Source organism: Penicillium digitatum, chromosome 1 (assembly GCF_016767815.1).
Source record: "Penicillium digitatum chromosome 1, complete sequence".
NCBI classification, from domain to species: domain Eukaryota; kingdom Fungi; phylum Ascomycota; class Eurotiomycetes; order Eurotiales; family Aspergillaceae; genus Penicillium; species Penicillium digitatum.
The window spans coordinates 5061427-5079940 of NC_089384.1; the positions used below are offsets into that span (position 1 = coordinate 5061427).

Below are 18514 nucleotides of genomic sequence, written 5' to 3' on the forward strand. Positions count from 1 at the left end.
GATAGTACACATTCCCACATGAGCCATTTTCTCGGCAGCCAGTATTGCACATAGTTTTTTTTCTACCCAAGAGATGCCTCCTGTGACGACTTTGATAGTTGACAAAACCCCATTAGTAGTTTCAATTGGACTATTTTACGGCATCATAGAATTGTACTTCCGATGCTGTGATCCCTCACACCTATTTCTAACTCCAGTTAATACATCGACCAAATCCATAACATGCACGCCATCCATGTCCACCCAGCACCACCCTCCAAAACAGCCTATTCCCCAGCCAACCCCGCCCCAACAACAGCCCTCCACAATGACAAAATCCCCATCCCAACTCCAACAGCCCCAAACCAGCTCCTAATCCACATCAATGCAACAACCGTAGTCCGCGACATGCTCACATGGCCCGAGACATACTACCAACCCTACACAATCCCAGGCCATGACTTTTCAGGCACAGTAGCATCAGTTTCCCGAGGTTCGACAACAACCCTCAAACCCGGCACCGCCGTCTTCGATATGACGTCCGCAGACCACGGCTCAACCTGGGCATCATACGCACTCGTCGCAACTGACGAGGTCGCACCCAAACCAGCCACTCTCGGATGGGAAGAGGCCGCGGCATTACCGCTTAGCGCGCAGACGGCGTACGAGGCGGAGGCACTCTTTGTGCATGCGGGTCTTCCGCTTCCTCTTTCAGTCGGGTGTGCGCCCTCAGAACCACAGCGTTACCGGGAGAAGGATCCCCAGCATGCTCGTCATTTGGAAAAGTGGGTGCTTGTTACTGGTGCTGTTGGGGGTTTCCTTGTGCAGCTTGCTGCACGTGCTGGGATGCATGTTGTTGCGGCTAGTGGGCCTGTTGCGAGGAATGGGGCGTTTTCGATGGAGTTGGGGGCTGAGGGGGTTGTTAAGTATGTGGACTTAGAGGGTGGTCAGGAGCGTCGGTTTGATGTTGTTGTTGACTCGGTTGATGAGAAGGTCCTGGAGTGGTGTTGGGGGTCTGTGAAGGAGGGAGGTGTGTTGATATCTGTGGATTCGGCGAGCTTTGATTTTTGTCGAGGTTCACGCGAAGCGTGGGTTGAGGAGGGATGGGGTTAAGGCATTGTTTTATTATTATTGAGGGAAGTGGGCAGGTTTTGTGTGCTCTGGGTGAGTTGGTGGCGAGGGGAGAGCTGCGGTCGTTTGTTGCTGCTAGTTTTGGAATTGACTGAAAGAGGCTTCTGATTATGCTAATGGGAGGTTTGATGGTCGAGGGAAGGTTGTACTTACGGTTGAGATTCACTAAATCCAGTCAGAATCACATCTAGACAGAGGGTAAATGGTTCAACCATCTGCGCAGTATAATCTTTCCCTGGCATCATACCGCATCCGACCCGTAGCCCTGTTTGTAGCTGACCGACTCATTCCCTAAAGGAAACACAGCAATTATTGGCCCAGTCGTCTCGGTAGAGCTACTTAGCTTGCTCATATTATCGCACAATTGCAGAGGATGGTAGTCTTTGGCGCTCTGTTTCCATGTGAAGTAGTGCAGGACATGAAGGAAATTAACATCCATCACATCAAAGCCCCCCCAAAAGGACGGTAAAGCTCATAGCTCTTGAACTCGCATTCGGAAGTTATCGTTTGTGACGAGCTCCAATCGACAAAGACTGTGGCTGGTGGAGATCAAGCCGATACTACTATGCCTGTAGGCAGACCATACAAAAGGTACGTGTGCAAATGTTTCTTTTTCTTAAATATGTTATTATAGGGCCCTTTTCTTGACGGATGCTGATTTCCAATTCCATAATAGTGCTTTTTTTTTTTTTTTTAAAAAAAAAATTCCAAGGCAAGCTTCGGGGGCAGCTTTAAAAGTGATCTTATATCAAGCACATAGGAGGTTGAAATTTTGAATCGTAAGATAGCCTAAAACCTAGTCAATAATTCGAAATATCGGATTTTGATAGACAGGAAATCCTTTACGAAGATTAATTTTAGGCATGATGAACGTAGTGATTGATAGTTAAAGAGAAAGTTGTGATCAGGGAAAAATAGTACCATAGATGTGATCCATTCCACGTAGGTGACGGGGAGGGTCTGATGTAACGGCCGTTTTATTGCAAAACATGTGTTGGTAGTAATTTACCAGGCAGAGGGTCCTTCATCCGTTTTTAAGGCTCTCTCTTCCACTGTAGCCGCATGATAGGCATTCCTCTTAGTTACACGATCGCTCTCATCATCAGAGCCATCGCATGGAGCAGGGAGCTCTCTAATCTGACAGTGACTAATACGATGAACGGTAGGAGTCGGCAGAGACGTTCGTGATAATATCTTTCTGTGAAGAGCAAAGGCCTGGTTGATTATGTTCTGGACCTGGCCAATAATCGAGTGTCGCTCGTTGTCCCAGGAGAATACCTTGATTGTATACTGAAAAAACGGTGTAAGTCACGATATTGCTCAGGATTCCGCTTTCAAAGTCACTTACCCGACCCCAATTGGTCAGATGTATGAACACCCATTTTGAACCGTCGGTTATAACGCCGTAGAGAACTGCGTCCCGTCCGGCAAGCTTACGAGCATGGTGGATAATCGACATATTTCTAAGCAGAATCCAGCTTTGAGGCACCGGACTTTTAGACTTCATAGCGATCATGTTTGTTTCCAGTTCCCAGCAGTGACCATACCACAAGACGTAGTCAATGAGATTCTCTGGAGCTAGAAACTTGTTGTCTTCCATTTCTCGCGTGAATATCCGCTTCCGAAAGCTCCAGTGGGGTAAATCCAGGGGTCTGTGAGGATCAAGTAGCTCTTTCTTGATCGTTTCTGCAAGTAGCGAGAGGAGAAGTGATTCTATTCTCACTGGGAACAAAGGATGTGTACTACCCTTTGGAGTAGTGATTAGCTCAAGATCGTCCCACAAGCACGCTAATCGGTCATCAGCAACCAATAAACAGATTAGGTGATGAGCGGAAACTCACCGAGGCGATCTGGAATTTTCCAAGTGCTTCTTGCGCTGAGTTGTCTCTTATTCCACCACCGAGTGGGCGAAAGGCCAAAAGCCTCCACTACACGTCGGTGTTCCTCGGTTGCTTTGATCAGAGCACAGTCTTCTTCAATCATGGTAAATAAATTGAGTAGGGATTTGGAAACAGAAAAGTTGAACAAAGTTGAGTCATTTAGTAGAGATCTAAGTCTACTGAATCGCAGAGAAACTGTGTAAAATGCGCAAGAGAAGAGTGTACCCCGGGAGCAAATGTGCTTTTCCCTTTTCTAGAAACGGCTTTTATATCCTTGGAATCTGTGGTCGGAAGCCATGGTTACAGGTGTTTCTAGCTAGGAAAGGTGTCTAGAGACAGAACATGATTTAGAAATTTAGAAAGACTTGAATGAATCCAAAAACTTACTAGAAATTAATCCAAGGACACTACTAATGTACTAAGCCTTTGAAAGAAGCCCTGTGGTCCATTAAGACCTTCCATCTTTCCTACTCCATTTACTTCTAAGCTGATTTCTTTTGATAGCCATTACACTCGCCTTTTAGAGCCATGGAGAATATTGTTAAGCCTCGAAAGTTCAAGTACAGAGCTCTCGAAAACCGACGTGCCAAGCGTAGGAAATTGAAAAAGATGCCTGTACTGTCTATAACCGACCTGGACCCGAGTGAGATTCCGCATCACTTCAACCTCACTCACTGTCTGCCTACCGAGTTTGAACTTTCTCCTAGCAAGACTGAGATGATTTCTCTCCCTCCGTATCTAAGTAAGTTCGATTCCTGATGTGGGTATGTGTTTACACTAACCTGTATAGACTCCATCCTCGTAGACTATGACACAGCGACCGGTGGCTCACCTACAAACGAGGCCTTCATACGATCTCGTATTAATGTGATGATCCTGACAACTCTGGCTAAGATGAAAAGCGAGTTTATTGCAAAGCCCAGTACATCCGTTGCTTGCTCTGCATCACTCAAGTCGGTTCACTTGCAATTCGACCGCAAGATGGAATTCACTTGGAAACGCGATTCTCAACGGGTAAGATTCTTCGGCATCGTTGACTACTCTCTTTGGTATGGCACGCCCGATGAACATGCGACCAATCTGGCAATAGTTGAAGCAGAAAGACCAGATTTGCTCAAAAGCGGTATGTTGCGGTGTCTTGCATACATGGGTACGTGATTTTGACTTGAATTCATTATTGAAATCCACCATAGGTGGGTTAGTGCCAACTTGAATAGCCATGATTCATGAGACAAGGAAGCGGGCTAAGATTCCAGACACGTCAGTGTATGGAATCGCAACGGACAGTTTCAAGTGGGCGTTCATCCGGATTCGTCCAAATGGCGAGGTAAGAGATCTTGGTGAAACGTGCTTGGATAACTCTGATGCATTATTTAGTGGACTGAAAAGACCTACCACTGGGCGCACAGTGCGCAAGAAATTGTCTCGATGCTGGCAAAGATTCTTGCTCATGCTGCGCGATTCGATCCACAGACCGGCCGCAAAATATGGAACCAAGGGTCTGAATGCGAGTTCTTAGCTTCTCTGAAGCAGCTGAATTCAAAGCCAAGTTCCAAAAGAGAAGATCAGAGGACTGGACTATGCCATGCACACACCATCTAGGCTGTGACCTAGCCATGGGAACCCTGTGACCAGCTGAAGGAACGTGGTTAAATTGTGATTCCACGTTCTTAGAGAGGTAGCTTGATGAGACATGTTTACTATTTTACCAGGTTACCCTGTATGACCTGTAACAGATCATCAGACATAGTAGAGTAGATTGACTTACCTCTCTGGTTCTCATGTAAAGAACATAGGCGGGGGCTAGTTCTGGATTAACGGGTCCATCCATATCACATTTTACTACTCTATATTTGAAACGTCGCCTTTTTAACCGCAAATTTTTTTGTTTTCTGGCTAAAAAAATAACGATGGGAGATGTCTAACAAGAACGACCCTGTGAAGGAGTATCCGAAAAGTCGACTATAAAGACATCCAAAAGTATCAGAAAACCACATACCAAAGACCATTCATTCCCTGTGCCTAACAAGAGTTTACCTCAATGAGAGCTTTCCAAATTTTGCATGCGTAGAAATAAAAATGAGTATTTACAGGATGCGAAGTGACTCATCAATCCATATGTACAACGTCTCTAGTCCTTCGCCGAAATCCAGATCTTTTCTCCATGAATATCAAGAACTCACATCACTCGCAACGATCAAACAATGATAGACAGAAATTGAATGGCGCGTTTTTTGTGAGAGATCTGCCGCCACAAATGGTCTTTTAGTTTACAATACCTCTTTCAAATCCATCACACTTGCGGAGACCCGATTATTGGTGCCAGATAGCACTCCCGCGGAATGCACGACCAAGTATCGACCCCCATCCTCCGACAGTACCCGTAGAGACCGCGTGTAGCCGTGTTCTTCGGGCGAGGCGATTTCTGTCCACTCCCCTTCACCAAGAGCTTTATTAATAAACAAAGTACTCTGTGTACCGGAGCTGGCAATAATGGTGCCATTTTTACCACCGTATGGTGTCCACACAGCGTAAGGCGAAGATGTCGGTCGAGTACCACTCGAAACAACCAGACGCTGGCCCGGGGCGGAGGCGATATTTTCGGGGTCGGACGACAAACGGTAGTAAACGGGGAAAGAATAGCTTGCAGTACCAAAGAAAGAACCATATTCATAGATGTAGAAGTATTGACCGTTCGGGAGCTAGAACTGTTAGCATTCTCCGGGCATGGCGCAGATCAATCGCAATTGAACCGGTGTCGCATACCTTGGTCACAACTGGCATGCCGGGTCGGTCGGTATATGTCGGATAGGCGACATCCTCTACAACAGGTCCCCAGGTCTTTAGATCAGTTGAGACCTGGTGAACTATAGTCTGTCCGTGGGTTGCATTATCTCGCTGATCCGAGTAATAACAAATCAACTTGCCATTACTGTAAATAGAGTTAGTGAGTTCTTTCATAGTAGATTAGAAGAACATACTGGGCGAGTAAGAATGGCTCCCATACAGGAGTCAGTCCATTGTTCGGCAATGCCTCTCCTCCAGCAGCAATATGGCTGACAAATATCCAATTCACACCATCGTCCTGCGACGCATACAGATCGATGTGCGTGGACGACAAATCAGTAGGAATACTACTACCAGCTAGAAGTAGAGTACCCTTTTCAAACGAGCCGACGCGCTCAGGCAGGGAGTAGAGGAACGGCTGATAACGCAAGCCATATCCGTTGACAGTGTCATGGACCTTGGAGATCTCCTCCCAGGTCTTTCCGTAGTCATTGGAGCGGTATATGGGGAAGTATACTGCGGGAGGCTCTGGTGAGTAGTTTTCCCATGTGGCAAGAAGGTCGCCGTTGGGAAGCTGCTCGTTCCGTGGGTAAAGCGTTCGTGGCACGATGTAGTCGGAGGGTGGCGAGAAGATGGTCACATTTGTGAGGGAGGCAGGAGATGACTGCCTAGAGCTTGGAATGGTCACCGCAGCTGCGGCTGCCACAAAAGCAAAAACCTGTGGAATTCTCATGTTAAATATGCTGGAGCTAACTGGTATTCTATCTTCATTGGGAGCATTATTCTGCTTTTATAGCTCGATTCAGTCAAAATTAGAGTTGATTTATAAAAAGCGTACATAGTACTCCGGGGTTATCCCGCCGGAATTAATCTTGTTATGGACTAAATCGAGGGTATTTCATCTGAAGAATTTCCATCAATGACGGCCATCGTAGATAATCCGGGGAAATGTCAAATGACGTCAACTCCCGACCTATCACATGACACCAGGTGACTACAGTGGAAGATCCATGGGTCCGTGCTCCATGCTCCGTAATCAATCTGAGCTCCTTCACATGAGCAGGGCTGAGCGTGGATTCCTAGGGCTATAATGGTCGGATAACATTGCATCGTCCAGAATCTAGTTTGATATTTGAACTGAAGCCCACGTCTATTGGGCAGTACAAGCCTCCTCCCCCAGGCAGTTTGGCCCCCACAATCCACAGCCAAATTTAGCAGTGCCCAAAGGTGGACCAATGATGAACGTGAATTTAGATACACTGCAGTGCTAACTTCGTTGCCTAACAACACACAGCCTTCCAGCATCGCCAGTATTTGTTGGTAACCAGCATGATTGAAAGCAGTTAATTGGAAGAAAAATCTCTTTCAATTTTCGTGGATTCGGATTTGTCTCGGGCTGGGCCAATTTGTGAAACTTATTTACATTGGATTTCATCCACTTTTCTCGGATTCAAACTGCCTTTCAGATTTTTTCTTTCTCCGAGACATCCAAGACAACAACATCCTTTTCCAAGCTCTAAAATTGTATTTATCCAAGAATGGTACCCACCGATTTCGTGCATTGGCCCAATGGCCAGTTGACAGGGAAACTGCAGCGATCGACAAGGGGCCTCATTGGTCATTCAGCAGACATGTGGCATAATTCAAAACATCGCTACCAACAATCGACAATGGAAATATGGCACAAATCAGCAGACACCTTAAACGATTCGAAGGATCGATGTCATCAGTCGGCTAAATTGATGCTACGTCGATCGGTGTCAAAATGGAATCAATCAGTAGATCAGTTGCACCGAGTCGCTCGCATTGAAGAAACAACACAACACGTTCCAACAAGCTATGGGCGAACGCAAGAGCAAACGAACCCAAAAGTCCGATTTTACTCACGGGCACTCAACTTGCAATCAACAAACTCGTCCCCAAACCCCCAAACCACATCATTCTTCACAAAAGTGAAATCAATCAAATCGGCTTCGGTCACCACACCTTCAATGAACCCGGAGGAGCAGATCAAAGAGTTCGAGGAAGCAATCATATCTTTCAATTCCAGGGTGAAGCAGACAAGACAGTTGCGGGATGACAAAAGGACAGTCCTGGGGGATATCGAGCTTGAGTGGGTCAACTCAACCATAACCGATGCCGAAAATGCCGCCACTGATTTAGTTGCATTGGTGAAGCAGTTTAAGCAAATCAGCCCCCAAGACCGCAGCAGTTGGAAGCGTCGTAACTATGAAGTTGCCCTGAGAACGGAATCTCGCATGCTTCATTCGCATGACAAAGTCGAGACGGTTTTTAACCACCTTGGCTCACTACCAAGCACCTTGGGCAGGGACACAGCATTTTTCTCTCCGTCTGAGGTTTCAAAAGATGCTTTGGAAATCCCATATGAGACGAGTGTTACATCTGTCTTTGAACTTCCATGCTCATCACCGGTAAAGGTAGAGCGACCTATTCCGAAAATCATCGTGACACAACATTATGGTGAGTATGATGACAACAAAGCATGCTCTCACTCCGATAAGACACCTTCCCCAAGATACGGAGCAAGTGGGATGAATAGCACAGCATAGTTATGGCGATTGCATCACTAAATGGCCCCCGAAGGTTGGATAAGGAGCGAGACGTTGTTATGGAACTCTTGACGATGCCACACGAGTAATGAAATGCTAGTTCTACATGCCACGTCAAGTTCTGAATCTGCAAAGTTCTTGGGTTAGGTCAATCCTGTCCTTCTGCCTGGGCAGTGAAATCTAAAGACGCGACTGGCTATCAAGTTCATTTATCTCCTCAGTCACAGTATTAACTGCTTCAACCGCCATTCTGTATCCAGCCTGTTAGCCAGTTCCACCGGTGCCATGGTTGTGGACAACAAGAACACGTTATCCCGTAGCGCCGAAATGATGGTTGTGGGCAGGCCGTAGCCCTCTTCGGCGAGAATGAGAGTTACATTCAGCCAAATCACGCCAACCCTTGGAAAAATCCGCAGCAGCAATACGTAATACTAAACAGTCGACTTCGATTGTCCCAATGTTCACTACAGATTTGCTTTTCTTCTTTTTTAGTGGTTGAATTGACCCTGGGTGAAATGCATCTTCTCTATTTGCCCCTGGTCGGCTATCTTTGAAAGCTTTGAATACTGGTCCATCTTTTTTGGGCTGATGTTGGGTTCAACCGCGGCAAAGTCCGTCTCTCGCTCGTGGGCTGGTTAGCGGGCTTCGATTGACAGCATGGCCGGCGGGGATGGACGGGGACAAGCGGAATTGCTTTTCGTTCCTGTGGACAACTTCTCTGGTTTTCACAAAGTATGGTCGCTTAGAGTATACAACTACTTTTCAACGCTTTGTAAGAGTCCGCTATATAGTACATATGTACAATTTAGCTCGAGTGCAACTCTCCATCCCCCATACCCTTGAAACGTGTCGAACCATTTATGTTACCAGTGCCCGAGGCATCCAGTGGTGATACGACCCACTATACATAGCCCGATTCACAACTACAGCATAGCTCACGTCTCTTTACTTCATTCCAACCTTGGAAAGGTTCATCTTCCTCTCTCTCTTTCCCTTCGTCTTCCCAGTCCGATTTCTCCAGTGGTACATGATATGTACTGCGAGGCTCACTGGTCATCTCCAATCGCCAGCAAAAGGGGACGGTCATCTGATTCAAAGATGAGAACTTGCTAATAGCCGAGATTAGCCACGATCCTATTCAGTAGTTCTTCAAGAAACTTGAAGATTTGAATTGTGAATTTTTGAACAGAAAAAAAAAATGCAAATTCCTCAGGGTAGGCACCCGGAGATACCACGCCGGTGATATCTCGGTAGTTGATCGGGTGAGACTCGGTTCACAGTTTTCAAGTGGCCCTTACGTGACATGTCATGCTTATCTCAAGAAATTATAGATATAAAGTCTGCAAGATCGCCACGCAAATGCAGATCTAAGGAGTCCGAAATTTACAAATTATCAACGCAATGTCCAAGCGCAGTGATTCACAAGAATCTACTTCTGAAATGAGCAAGTCACAATTTTCCTGTGTGGAGGATCTCAACACAACCCAGGAGAAGTCACATCCTTCACCACTCCAGCGCTTAAAAAAACAATGGAAGGAGATAAAAAAGGAGTGGGGACCTCTCATGGCGGCTAAAGAGGACATGGATGACGAGTACACTTTTCCACCGGGTCGTTATTATGGGCAAAGATAGCTTGGCAACGGTGAGTAATTTGCAGCATACTACACGATGATCGAACGTGTTATCTCATTTTGGTTTGAGGAAACGTACAGGACTCGGTTTTTTTCGTCGAGATGGCAAAATGTGGAACTTTTTTTTTTCTGCCGAAAGAACGCCATTCCTAATACTTTGACGATCATAAACATGCAAAACAGGCGATTTTTCTACTATCAACCTGGACCCCAACTGCTTTTCACAAGCATCCCCTTCACGACATCGACGACACTTTTCAGAATATTGGCGTTTGCTTTGGGGAACCTTGGCGAGGAATCTTTCTCAACATGGCGTTTCGGCCTCATTTTGCTGGCGGACTTCGAGGGATGTTGAGGATTGAGCTGTTTCCCCAAGACATACATATCCCTCTCGATAAAGTATAACTCTTAAGATCACAATACAGATTAAATACATGATTCTCTCTTACTGCTACATCTATTGGTGCATCAACATTTCTATCTGTATTCCTATACCGGAGGTGCAGCAAGTAAGAGAATGGGAAGAAAATCAGAGACATAAAGAGAGAACGGAGGCAGGAGATGAACAGAGTCATTTCAGTTACCTAAGTCAAAACTGCACCCGCCACCCACAAGCGATGTTCGGTCGCAGGGATTGCATCCATCCCTAGACAAGGGGCAAAGGAGTTGAATGCACATTCTACAACTGCTCCGACGCGAAGCCAACTACAAAGATGTGAATTTTAGCTATTCACTAGCCTCTATGTAGGAGACAAGCACCTCAAACTGAAAGATCACCTCTTTTCCAATACGCTGAAGATTAATATTTTGGGCGCAACGCATTAGCCTGAGCATCAAGGCACAAATAGTGGATTAGTTGACTAACTAACTGACAATTAGCGGGACTCCCGAGTTCCGCAACACACGCTTAAATCTAAATTTAGAAGGACACATCGGACGTAAACGTGGGAAATAGGTAAAGGTCACGCACTTACTAGTCCTCCGTGGTCCTGGCCATAAATCATCGCCTTCATGTACAGGTGATACGAAGTATTCCGCAGCTCTATACGGAGAACTTACCAGATCAAGGTGATCATGTTCGTGTTCATCGTTTTGCTGTTTGAACATTAGTCTTGGACAGAGTCTAAACGTAGACATGATCATGTGCCGGAGTGTGTTCTCCTTTATGGCATGAATGATATCTGCGGCCGTTTTGTATCTGATCAGCACGGTTCGTGATCAGGTAGCGATGTTAAACACCTCATATCTGCGATTAGAAGCAACCTTTGAACTAAGATTTTAGCTGTGGTAAAATACTGACAGGCCAGTACGCTAGATGTTACGCTTGTGGTGTATATGGCCTTGTCAAGTCTATCATGGTCGGTAGGATATACGCACATCACAAGTCACTGGTCTTACAAGTCAGGGTATATTGAGGTCGCGTCGGTGTCTGAACAGTGATGTTAGTTTAACTACCACGAGGAAACGGTGCGCAAATATAAGTGGTTTTGTTATGCTGACATCAGGCTCGACGCGGCTCGATACGTGATGTACATCTTGAACGCAAGTTCGATGGTTCATTCTCGCAACTGCTCTGGATTTGACTTGAGGGGCGGCAATAATCTGCAAATATAAGAGAAGAATGAGGTCTTCGCTGCAGCAGGTGTTCTTGGACGAACAGGTCCGAGTTTAATCGATTACCCATTGGGATCTACTTGCCGTAATCTTCAGCCCAAGCCTTGTGGATATGACAAGATTTTATGCAATTCAGTTGCTAGCCCTTTGGCTGACGACGAAAGGATCAAACGAATCATCTGTTTTCATTTGCATAGTGGACAAGAGGGGCGAAATGAACGAAATGTGCAGAAGGGCTATGTGCATCCAACCTCCTTTTGAGTGTTGCTATTGATTGCTGTTCTCAAATTACTCAAGTCTCTTACTTAGCACGACACCGTACCAGATCGTAGCAACCAGGCTGACCAAGTTGACCAAGCTCGAGATGCCATGCACGCGACCGAACTTCTTGTTCAGGGCCAGCATCTCCTTGGAGTGAGGCGCCGGGTCGTAGCTCCTCTTTCCGTCACGGGTTTCTGCGAAGGTTAGAATTTTCAACTAACTTTTACCCGAAATATAGTACCAGCAGCCAACGCACCTTGATGCTTCCGCTCGCGCATCACCTTGGTGGTCATGGGACGCAACACGAACATATTCACCAATCCAGTCACTGTCACGGTTGCCAGAGGCAAGAGGGTGTTAAGGTGGTTCTCAGGTGCCGCGAGACCAGACAGGCCCAACACTTGTCCGTCATGGGAAGCGGTCAAAGCGACCACTATAGGCAGCGCACTTTGCAGTGAGAAATAGATGGGGAAGATGGCACTCTGCAGACTAGCGAACTGGGGCCGCGGAAGTGCACGGAAAGCAACGAAGCCTCCGACAAAAGACTTGAAATATGTCAGACAATACTTTTGGAGAGGACAATTCAATATGCGCCCGGTTCAGATATCGATCTCACCTGGTAGAACTGTGTCCCTAGAAGGGTGCCGAAGCTGCCTCACTTATTAGAACATAGGCTATGATTTTCACTAATTAACAAACCTTATAACATGATAGGGGCGAGGATCCATGATTTCAGATTTGTTTTGACCTCGGGAGAGTTAAGTTGGGGATTAAGTTGGAGCGAGGTTGCAACGAGGGGAAGAAGTGGATATAATCACCACAGCCCAATTTCTAGTAAAAACTTTACTTCCACTGCCAAATGGGCAGATATGTCGTATATCGACGCACGGACCGCCAAACACCAGCAAAGACGGCGGGTGACGTCATGTGATTTCGCGTTTCGGTCTAAACCGCAAGTGGAAATATCACGCGTCTGCCTGTTGTCTCGAGCCTCAAGTGGTTTCGACTTGCCATTTTCCAAACATTAACATCATCATGGCGGAGAAAGAAGCTACAGTTTACATTGTAGACATGGGACGGTCCATGGGTGAGCGACACCATGGCCGTGCTATGTCAGATCTCGAATGGGCCATGCAGTATGTCTGGGATAGAATCACCGCCACGGTATGTGACTTGACTTTGTTTAACGCCAGAGAACTGACTATTCCAGGTGGCTACCGGACGCAAGACGGCCACTGTTGGTGTGGTTGGTCTCAGAACAGATGGTGAGTGGTAGCCTACCAGTCAGCACCCATTGGGAACCTTGTCTCATGTTCGGAGCAGGAACTATCAACGACTTGGAAGAAGAGAACTTCTCTAATATCTCTATTCTCTTCGGTCTTGGCCAGTATGTGGGGCTTGATGAAATGACTGTTTAATGTTGAGTTACTTGACTAAATCATCTTGTAGGGTCCTCATGCCTGATATTCGGAAACTTCGAGAGACGATCAAACCCAGCAAGACTGACAGAGGTGATGGTATGTGCCAGTTGAAGTATTTCTAAGCTGCTAGTTCTGACTTTATACGAGCCATCTCCTCTATCATCATTGCCATGCAGATGATCATTGAGTACACCAAGAAAAACAAATACAAGCGCAAGATTGTACTGGTGACCAATGGTACCGGTGCGATGAGCGACGATAATATCGAAGGTATCATCGAAAAGATGAAAGAAGTCAACATTGAGTTGGTGGTCATGTATGTTTCTTGCCGCTGTTACTTTACATGCCATCCTAACACTATCTAGTGGTGCCGATTTTGATGACCCCGAGTATGGTGTCAAGGAAGAAGACAAAGACATTCGAAAGGTACCAAGCTGTCCTGAATGTTTTTGACCCATGTTAATGAAATTCCTCTCAGGCTGAAAACGAGAGCCTTCTCCGAAGCCTGACCGAGGACTGTGAAGGTATTTATGGAACGCTGGAGCAAGCTGTTTCGGAACTGGATACTCCCCGAATCAAAATAACCAAGAGCATGCCATCTTTCAAAGGAAATCTCATGCTCGGCAATCCCGAGGAGTATGACACAGCAATCACTATACCCGTGGAGCGATACTTCCGAACTTACGTCGCCAAGCCGATCTCAGCGAGCTTGTACGTGTTACGCTCCGGCAACGAGGCCGGAAGTCAAGCACCAGTCAAAGACACTAGTGAAGGCGATTCTCTCACCTCGGTGAGAACATCGCGGACATATCAGATCACAGATAAGTCTGCGCCAGGGGGTAAGATCGACGTTGAACGCGATGACCTCGCCAGAGGGTACGAGTACGGACGTACAGCAGTTCCTATCGAACAAACCGAGGAAAATGTCGCAAATCTACAAACCTTTGCTGGCATGGGGCTGATCGGGTTCGTTCAGAAGGATCAGGTCTGTCTCCATAGGAATCCCAATTGTTACAGCAGCTAACCCTGCCACTTAGTATGACCGGTACATGCATATGTCCAACACGAATATTATAATCCCTCAGCGTGCAAATGACAATGCGTCTCTTGCGTTATCTTCTCTTATTCATGCACTTTACGAATTGGAGTCCTATGCGGTTGCCCGACTGGTGACCAAAGAATCCAAACCACCGATGCTCGTTTTGCTAGCTCCATCCGTTGAGGCAGATCATGAGTGCTTGATCGAAGTACAACTTCCATTTGCAGAAGACGTGCGGTCATATCGGTTCCCACCTTTGGATAAGATCATCACTGTCTCTGGCAAGGTGGTAACGGAACACCGCAACCTCCCAAGCGCCGCTCTGAAAGATGCGATGAGTGATTACGTGGACAGCATGGATTTCGTTACCACGAATGATGAAGGGTAATCAGAGCTTGTTTGATTATCCAGCAAACCAGCTAATAAAGCCAGGGAACCCACGGACGATCTCCCAATTGACGAGTCATTCTCACCATTACTACACCGCATCGAATCAGCCGTTCGATACCGTGCTGTGCATCCCAACGATCCTGTCCTTGACCCCTCAGAGCGACTCACGGAATTCGCACAACTCTCAGTAGACATGGTCAAGAACTCCAAGTCCCATCTTGAGAAATTGATGTCTATAGCAGATGTTAAGAAAGGCGAGCCTGTCTATATCTACACTCTGAAGAAACCCTACTGACCAACGCATTCCGTTATGCAGTTCCACCAAAGACCAAAGGCCGTAAACGCCAACGCGAAACAGAGAAACCGCTCTCCGGTCTTGACGTCGACGCCCTCCTCAGCCTCGAACCCAAGCGAACAAAAATATCTACCGAGAATGCAATCCCAGAGTTCAAGCAAACACTTTCCCGCGCAGAAAACATCGACGCAATCCACGACGCTGTGCAGCAAATGGCTAAAATCATTGAGACCCAGATCACGCACAGTCTCGGTCACTCAAACTACGACCGTGTTATCGAGGGTCTCGGTACTATGCGTGAAGAGCTGGTGGATTATGAGGAACCGGTGGTGTACAATGACTTTGTGCGCCAGTTGAAGGCTAAGATGTTGCGGGAGGAGCTGGGTGGGGATCGGAGGGAGCTGTGGTGGTTTGTGAGGAAGGGGAAACTTGGGCTTATTGCGAAGAGTGAGGTGGATAGCTCGGCTGTTGAGGAAGAAGAGGCCCAGGAGGTAAGGCTCGATATCTTGGTGTGGAATGGAACAAGTGCTGACGCTACTTGTAGTTTCTGGCTGCAAATTGAGGAGTTTGGTAGGAGGTTGATTATGGTCTCTGTTAGAACGTATTCATAATGTCTTGTACTCCAAATTTACCTCGTGTAGAGCTTGCGATATATATGGATCTTCATGCTTAACGGTTGAAGCATGGCCGAGGAACTAAGTCAAGTATGGTCCGCCTCATGGGACTCAGTGCAAAGGTACTGACTTTATATGTAAAGGGATACGAGGTAGAAAGACTTTGGGGAGAAGAGAAAATAGTGAACAAGCTCTTGAAACTGTAATTTCGACGCAGAATTGACACACAAAGGAGCAAAACCTGCACACACAACGTGTAACACGAAGTGAAGCGATACCCAATTGCAAGACATGCGACGCTTCTTCAATCAACCACAGAACCAAACGCCTTATACAACATGCCCAATAACCAGTACTCGCTCCAGAAAACAACAACAGACCGAAATGTGCAAGCTCAAACATTAAAAAGCATCCAGATGCATCACGGAAAAGGGGTATGCAGAAGTATTGTCCCAATGGGACGAGAAGAATGGAAGAAGCGCTCTGGAGAAATTTGCAGAGTTCCCAAAGGCGAAATAAGAGAACAAAATGTTTAATGGACAGTCTTGATTGCCCGTGCAGGACTGATGGTATTGCTACCAATACGACCACTAGGCTTGCGAACCCCTCGAGACTCGCTGCGGGTGTTTTCCGTCGCCCGGCGAGGGCTGGTGCGTATTTTACTGACCGAGATAGGGGCAGCGCCGCTCTTACGGCTCATAGGAGTCTTGGGTGCTGAGTGGTCAACCCAGTTTTCCTGATCCTTGTGGTTGTCTTCTGCGAGAGTGTAGCTGGCTGTGACAGTGGCAGAGTAACTGATAGACCGGGATGTGGGTGAGGCAACAGGGGACCTGGATGACCTTTGGGCTAATCGGCGGAGCTGGATCTCTTCTTCACTTTCACTGCCCTCGTTGCTCTTCCTATGGCTGCGGTGACTGCGCTGCTCACTTTCAACGGCGAGGGATCCGGAAGCAGTTCGAGAATAAGGGTGGTGGCGTGAGTCCTTTCGATGGGATTTGCGAGGCTGGCCAGGGGTCGGTGCAGGAAGATCCTGGTCTGGGTAAGCCGCAGCTTCATTGTGATCAATCTCTCCGAGGGCAGCGCGCTTAGAATGGCTGTTGTTTGGTGGGGTGGAGACCACTCCATTGCTGGTGCGCTTCTTCGTCGACACCCGCGGAGTGACGGGTGCAGATTGTGCTAGCTTCTCACGCATGCTATCCTCAAACCACCATTCACGGAAGGCACCTTGGTTGAGGTGGAGCCAGTGCTGCTGAGGTCCAACGACCATACCGGGTCGCATGAATCTCATGAAGGCAATTACTTCATTGGCTGTGAATCCATACTTGTAGATCAGGTAGGCACCAATCAAACATCCGGTACGGCCCAAGCCTGCTTTGCAGTGAACTGCGATACCTTTCTTCTTGATGGTGATCATCTCATGGGCCATTTTGATAAACCGCCTGACAAGCTGCAGGGGAGGGCACGTGCCATCCTCGAAGATCATGTCAACATGAGCAATTCCCATTGCGGTGAAGTAAGACGGGCAGTAGAGCTCTGAATTGAGTCGTACAACCAGACCGATGTTCCGCTGGTGAAAATGAACGAGAACATTCTTGAATGGCGTAGGAAGCTTCGAGGAAGATATTTCCGAGATTGTTGCTGGCAATGCCTTGTACTCGGCGGTGTTGACAGGAATGGGTGCCACGGGCTGCTGCTGAGGAGATGCAAAGGCAAGGAAATCCGGCGTAACCCAGTTGAAGTCACCCATATCGACTCGCTCAAATTTCTCGTACCTAGTAAAGAAAATCAGCCCTTAATCTTCGGCAGTCTACACAGTGCCACTTACTCCTCGAGATTGAAGTCCCGAAGTCCGCAAAGAGACTGCTCCTTGGCCTTCCACACTCCATAAACCACATCCTGAATGTTCAGAATGAAATCTGCCTGGCTGTATCCAGCATCACGGAAAGGCATGTAAGGAGGATCTGCCTGGGCGATGGGTGCCAGAGCCAAGTGAGGTGGCCAGGATTGAATCATGACCATGTAGCATGCAACAAGGCAGGCCGCATTGGCGCGACTCCGGGCATCAGTTTTGCTGTAGAAGACTACTGGGCGATCGCTGTTGGCTGGATCACCAAGAATCTCGTGGAAAAGCACCGCAAAGCGGTAGAGGTGCCCAATGTGGAGTGGACCGAAATCAGCGTGAAAAGCATTGTAAAGAAGAGTGTCATCGATAGTGAAGTACACAGGAGAGCGGCGCTTGCTCGGAGTGGCGGGCTGGGCACGGGCCCTCTTGCTTGGGGATTTGGGTGCGTCCAGGTGGAAGGGAAACGGGGTTCTGGAGCTGGGAGCAGAATCATAGGATGCAAGATATAGGCGGTCTAATTGGTGGTTTGTCTTAGTTCTCAATCCTTGGCGAAAGTCATTGGAATTGTTGAAGAGCATTGTACAGACCTTGGATGTACTCGATCATCTGCCCACTTTGATTGAAGTCGGTAGTCATACTGGGGGTCGTTCGTTGACAGCTGCCTAGACCCGGAGTGATTGTGTAACGCCGATAAACAGCGAAGACAGATCGATAAGTTACTGTAACTGGTCCTGCTTTTGTTCTAGCGTGACTCGGATGATAGCAAAGCCAATGGTAAGAAAATAGTCGCGGCAAAAGTAAGACCTAAACGCTCATGATCCGACTGAGGGAGGGAGATCTATGAGTGTAGAGTGTTAAGGATAATGAGAAAAGAAAGCCTGGATGCGAAGAGTCTGTACAGGTGAGGTGATTAGAAGAGAAGTAAAATCAACACAAAGTCCGAGTTCATGATGTTTGGGGCAGCTGCCATGCCACTGTTATGTTGTGCCTTACCTGTTTGGGCCTAGTGGATGCTGTTGACGTGACAACGGATGTGGCCTCAGGCATTCAGCCGTTTGC

At 47.3% G+C, this 18514-nt stretch overlaps 8 protein-coding genes across 8 annotated transcripts; 4 read left to right on the plus strand and 4 right to left on the minus strand.

Moving 5' to 3' along the window:
* Positions 1-222: 222 nt before the first annotated feature.
* On the plus strand, positions 223-1092 carry Pdw03_4075 (Zinc-containing alcohol dehydrogenase, putative; the record flags this gene model as incomplete). The annotated part of the gene is made up of 1 exon (XM_014676037.1): positions 223-1092. The coding sequence occupies one exon, from the start codon at positions 223-225 to the stop codon at positions 1090-1092; it is 870 nt and encodes a 289-aa protein (XP_014531523.1).
* Positions 1093-2115: 1023 nt separating this feature from the next.
* On the minus strand, positions 2116-3093 carry Pdw03_4076 (uncharacterized protein; the record flags this gene model as incomplete). The annotated part of the gene is made up of 3 exons (XM_014676036.1): positions 2116-2400; positions 2459-2898; positions 2952-3093. The coding sequence occupies 3 exons, from the start codon at positions 3091-3093 to the stop codon at positions 2116-2118; spliced, it is 867 nt and encodes a 288-aa protein (XP_014531522.1).
* A 425-nt stretch (positions 3094-3518) lies between these two features.
* Pdw03_4077 (uncharacterized protein) lies at positions 3519-4592 on the plus strand (the record flags this gene model as incomplete). The annotated part of the gene is made up of 4 exons (XM_014676035.1): positions 3519-3732; positions 3781-4140; positions 4208-4317; positions 4368-4592. 4 exons carry the CDS (start codon positions 3519-3521, stop codon positions 4590-4592), a joined length of 909 nt encoding a protein of 302 aa, XP_014531521.1.
* A 668-nt stretch (positions 4593-5260) lies between these two features.
* Pdw03_4078 (Exo-arabinanase) lies at positions 5261-6510 on the minus strand (the record flags this gene model as incomplete). Its single annotated transcript, XM_014676034.1, has 3 exons — positions 5261-5692; positions 5757-5922; positions 5972-6510. The coding sequence occupies 3 exons, from the start codon at positions 6508-6510 to the stop codon at positions 5261-5263; spliced, it is 1137 nt and encodes a 378-aa protein (XP_014531520.1).
* Positions 6511-7447: 937 nt separating this feature from the next.
* Positions 7448-8347, plus strand: Pdw03_4079 (uncharacterized protein; the record flags this gene model as incomplete). Its single annotated transcript, XM_014676033.2, has 1 exon — positions 7448-8347. The coding sequence occupies one exon, from the start codon at positions 7448-7450 to the stop codon at positions 8345-8347; it is 900 nt and encodes a 299-aa protein (XP_014531519.2).
* Positions 8348-11880: 3533 nt separating this feature from the next.
* Pdw03_4080 (mitochondrial outer membrane protein) lies at positions 11881-12581 on the minus strand (the record flags this gene model as incomplete). The annotated part of the gene is made up of 4 exons (XM_014676031.1): positions 11881-12047; positions 12110-12398; positions 12470-12503; positions 12553-12581. 4 exons carry the CDS (start codon positions 12579-12581, stop codon positions 11881-11883), a joined length of 519 nt encoding a protein of 172 aa, XP_014531517.1.
* A 307-nt stretch (positions 12582-12888) lies between these two features.
* Pdw03_4081 (Ku80) lies at positions 12889-15560 on the plus strand (the record flags this gene model as incomplete). Its single annotated transcript, XM_066100658.1, has 11 exons — positions 12889-13017; positions 13064-13118; positions 13177-13240; positions 13303-13370; positions 13422-13590; positions 13640-13700; positions 13753-14259; positions 14312-14697; positions 14746-14957; positions 15020-15489; positions 15543-15560. 11 exons carry the CDS (start codon positions 12889-12891, stop codon positions 15558-15560), a joined length of 2139 nt encoding a protein of 712 aa, XP_065956058.1.
* A 584-nt stretch (positions 15561-16144) lies between these two features.
* Positions 16145-18091, minus strand: Pdw03_4082 (Protein-tyrosine phosphatase, putative; the record flags this gene model as incomplete). Its single annotated transcript, XM_014676029.1, has 3 exons — positions 16145-17384; positions 17438-17969; positions 18043-18091. The coding sequence occupies 3 exons, from the start codon at positions 18089-18091 to the stop codon at positions 16145-16147; spliced, it is 1821 nt and encodes a 606-aa protein (XP_014531515.1).
* Between the last annotated feature and the right edge of the window lie 423 nt (positions 18092-18514).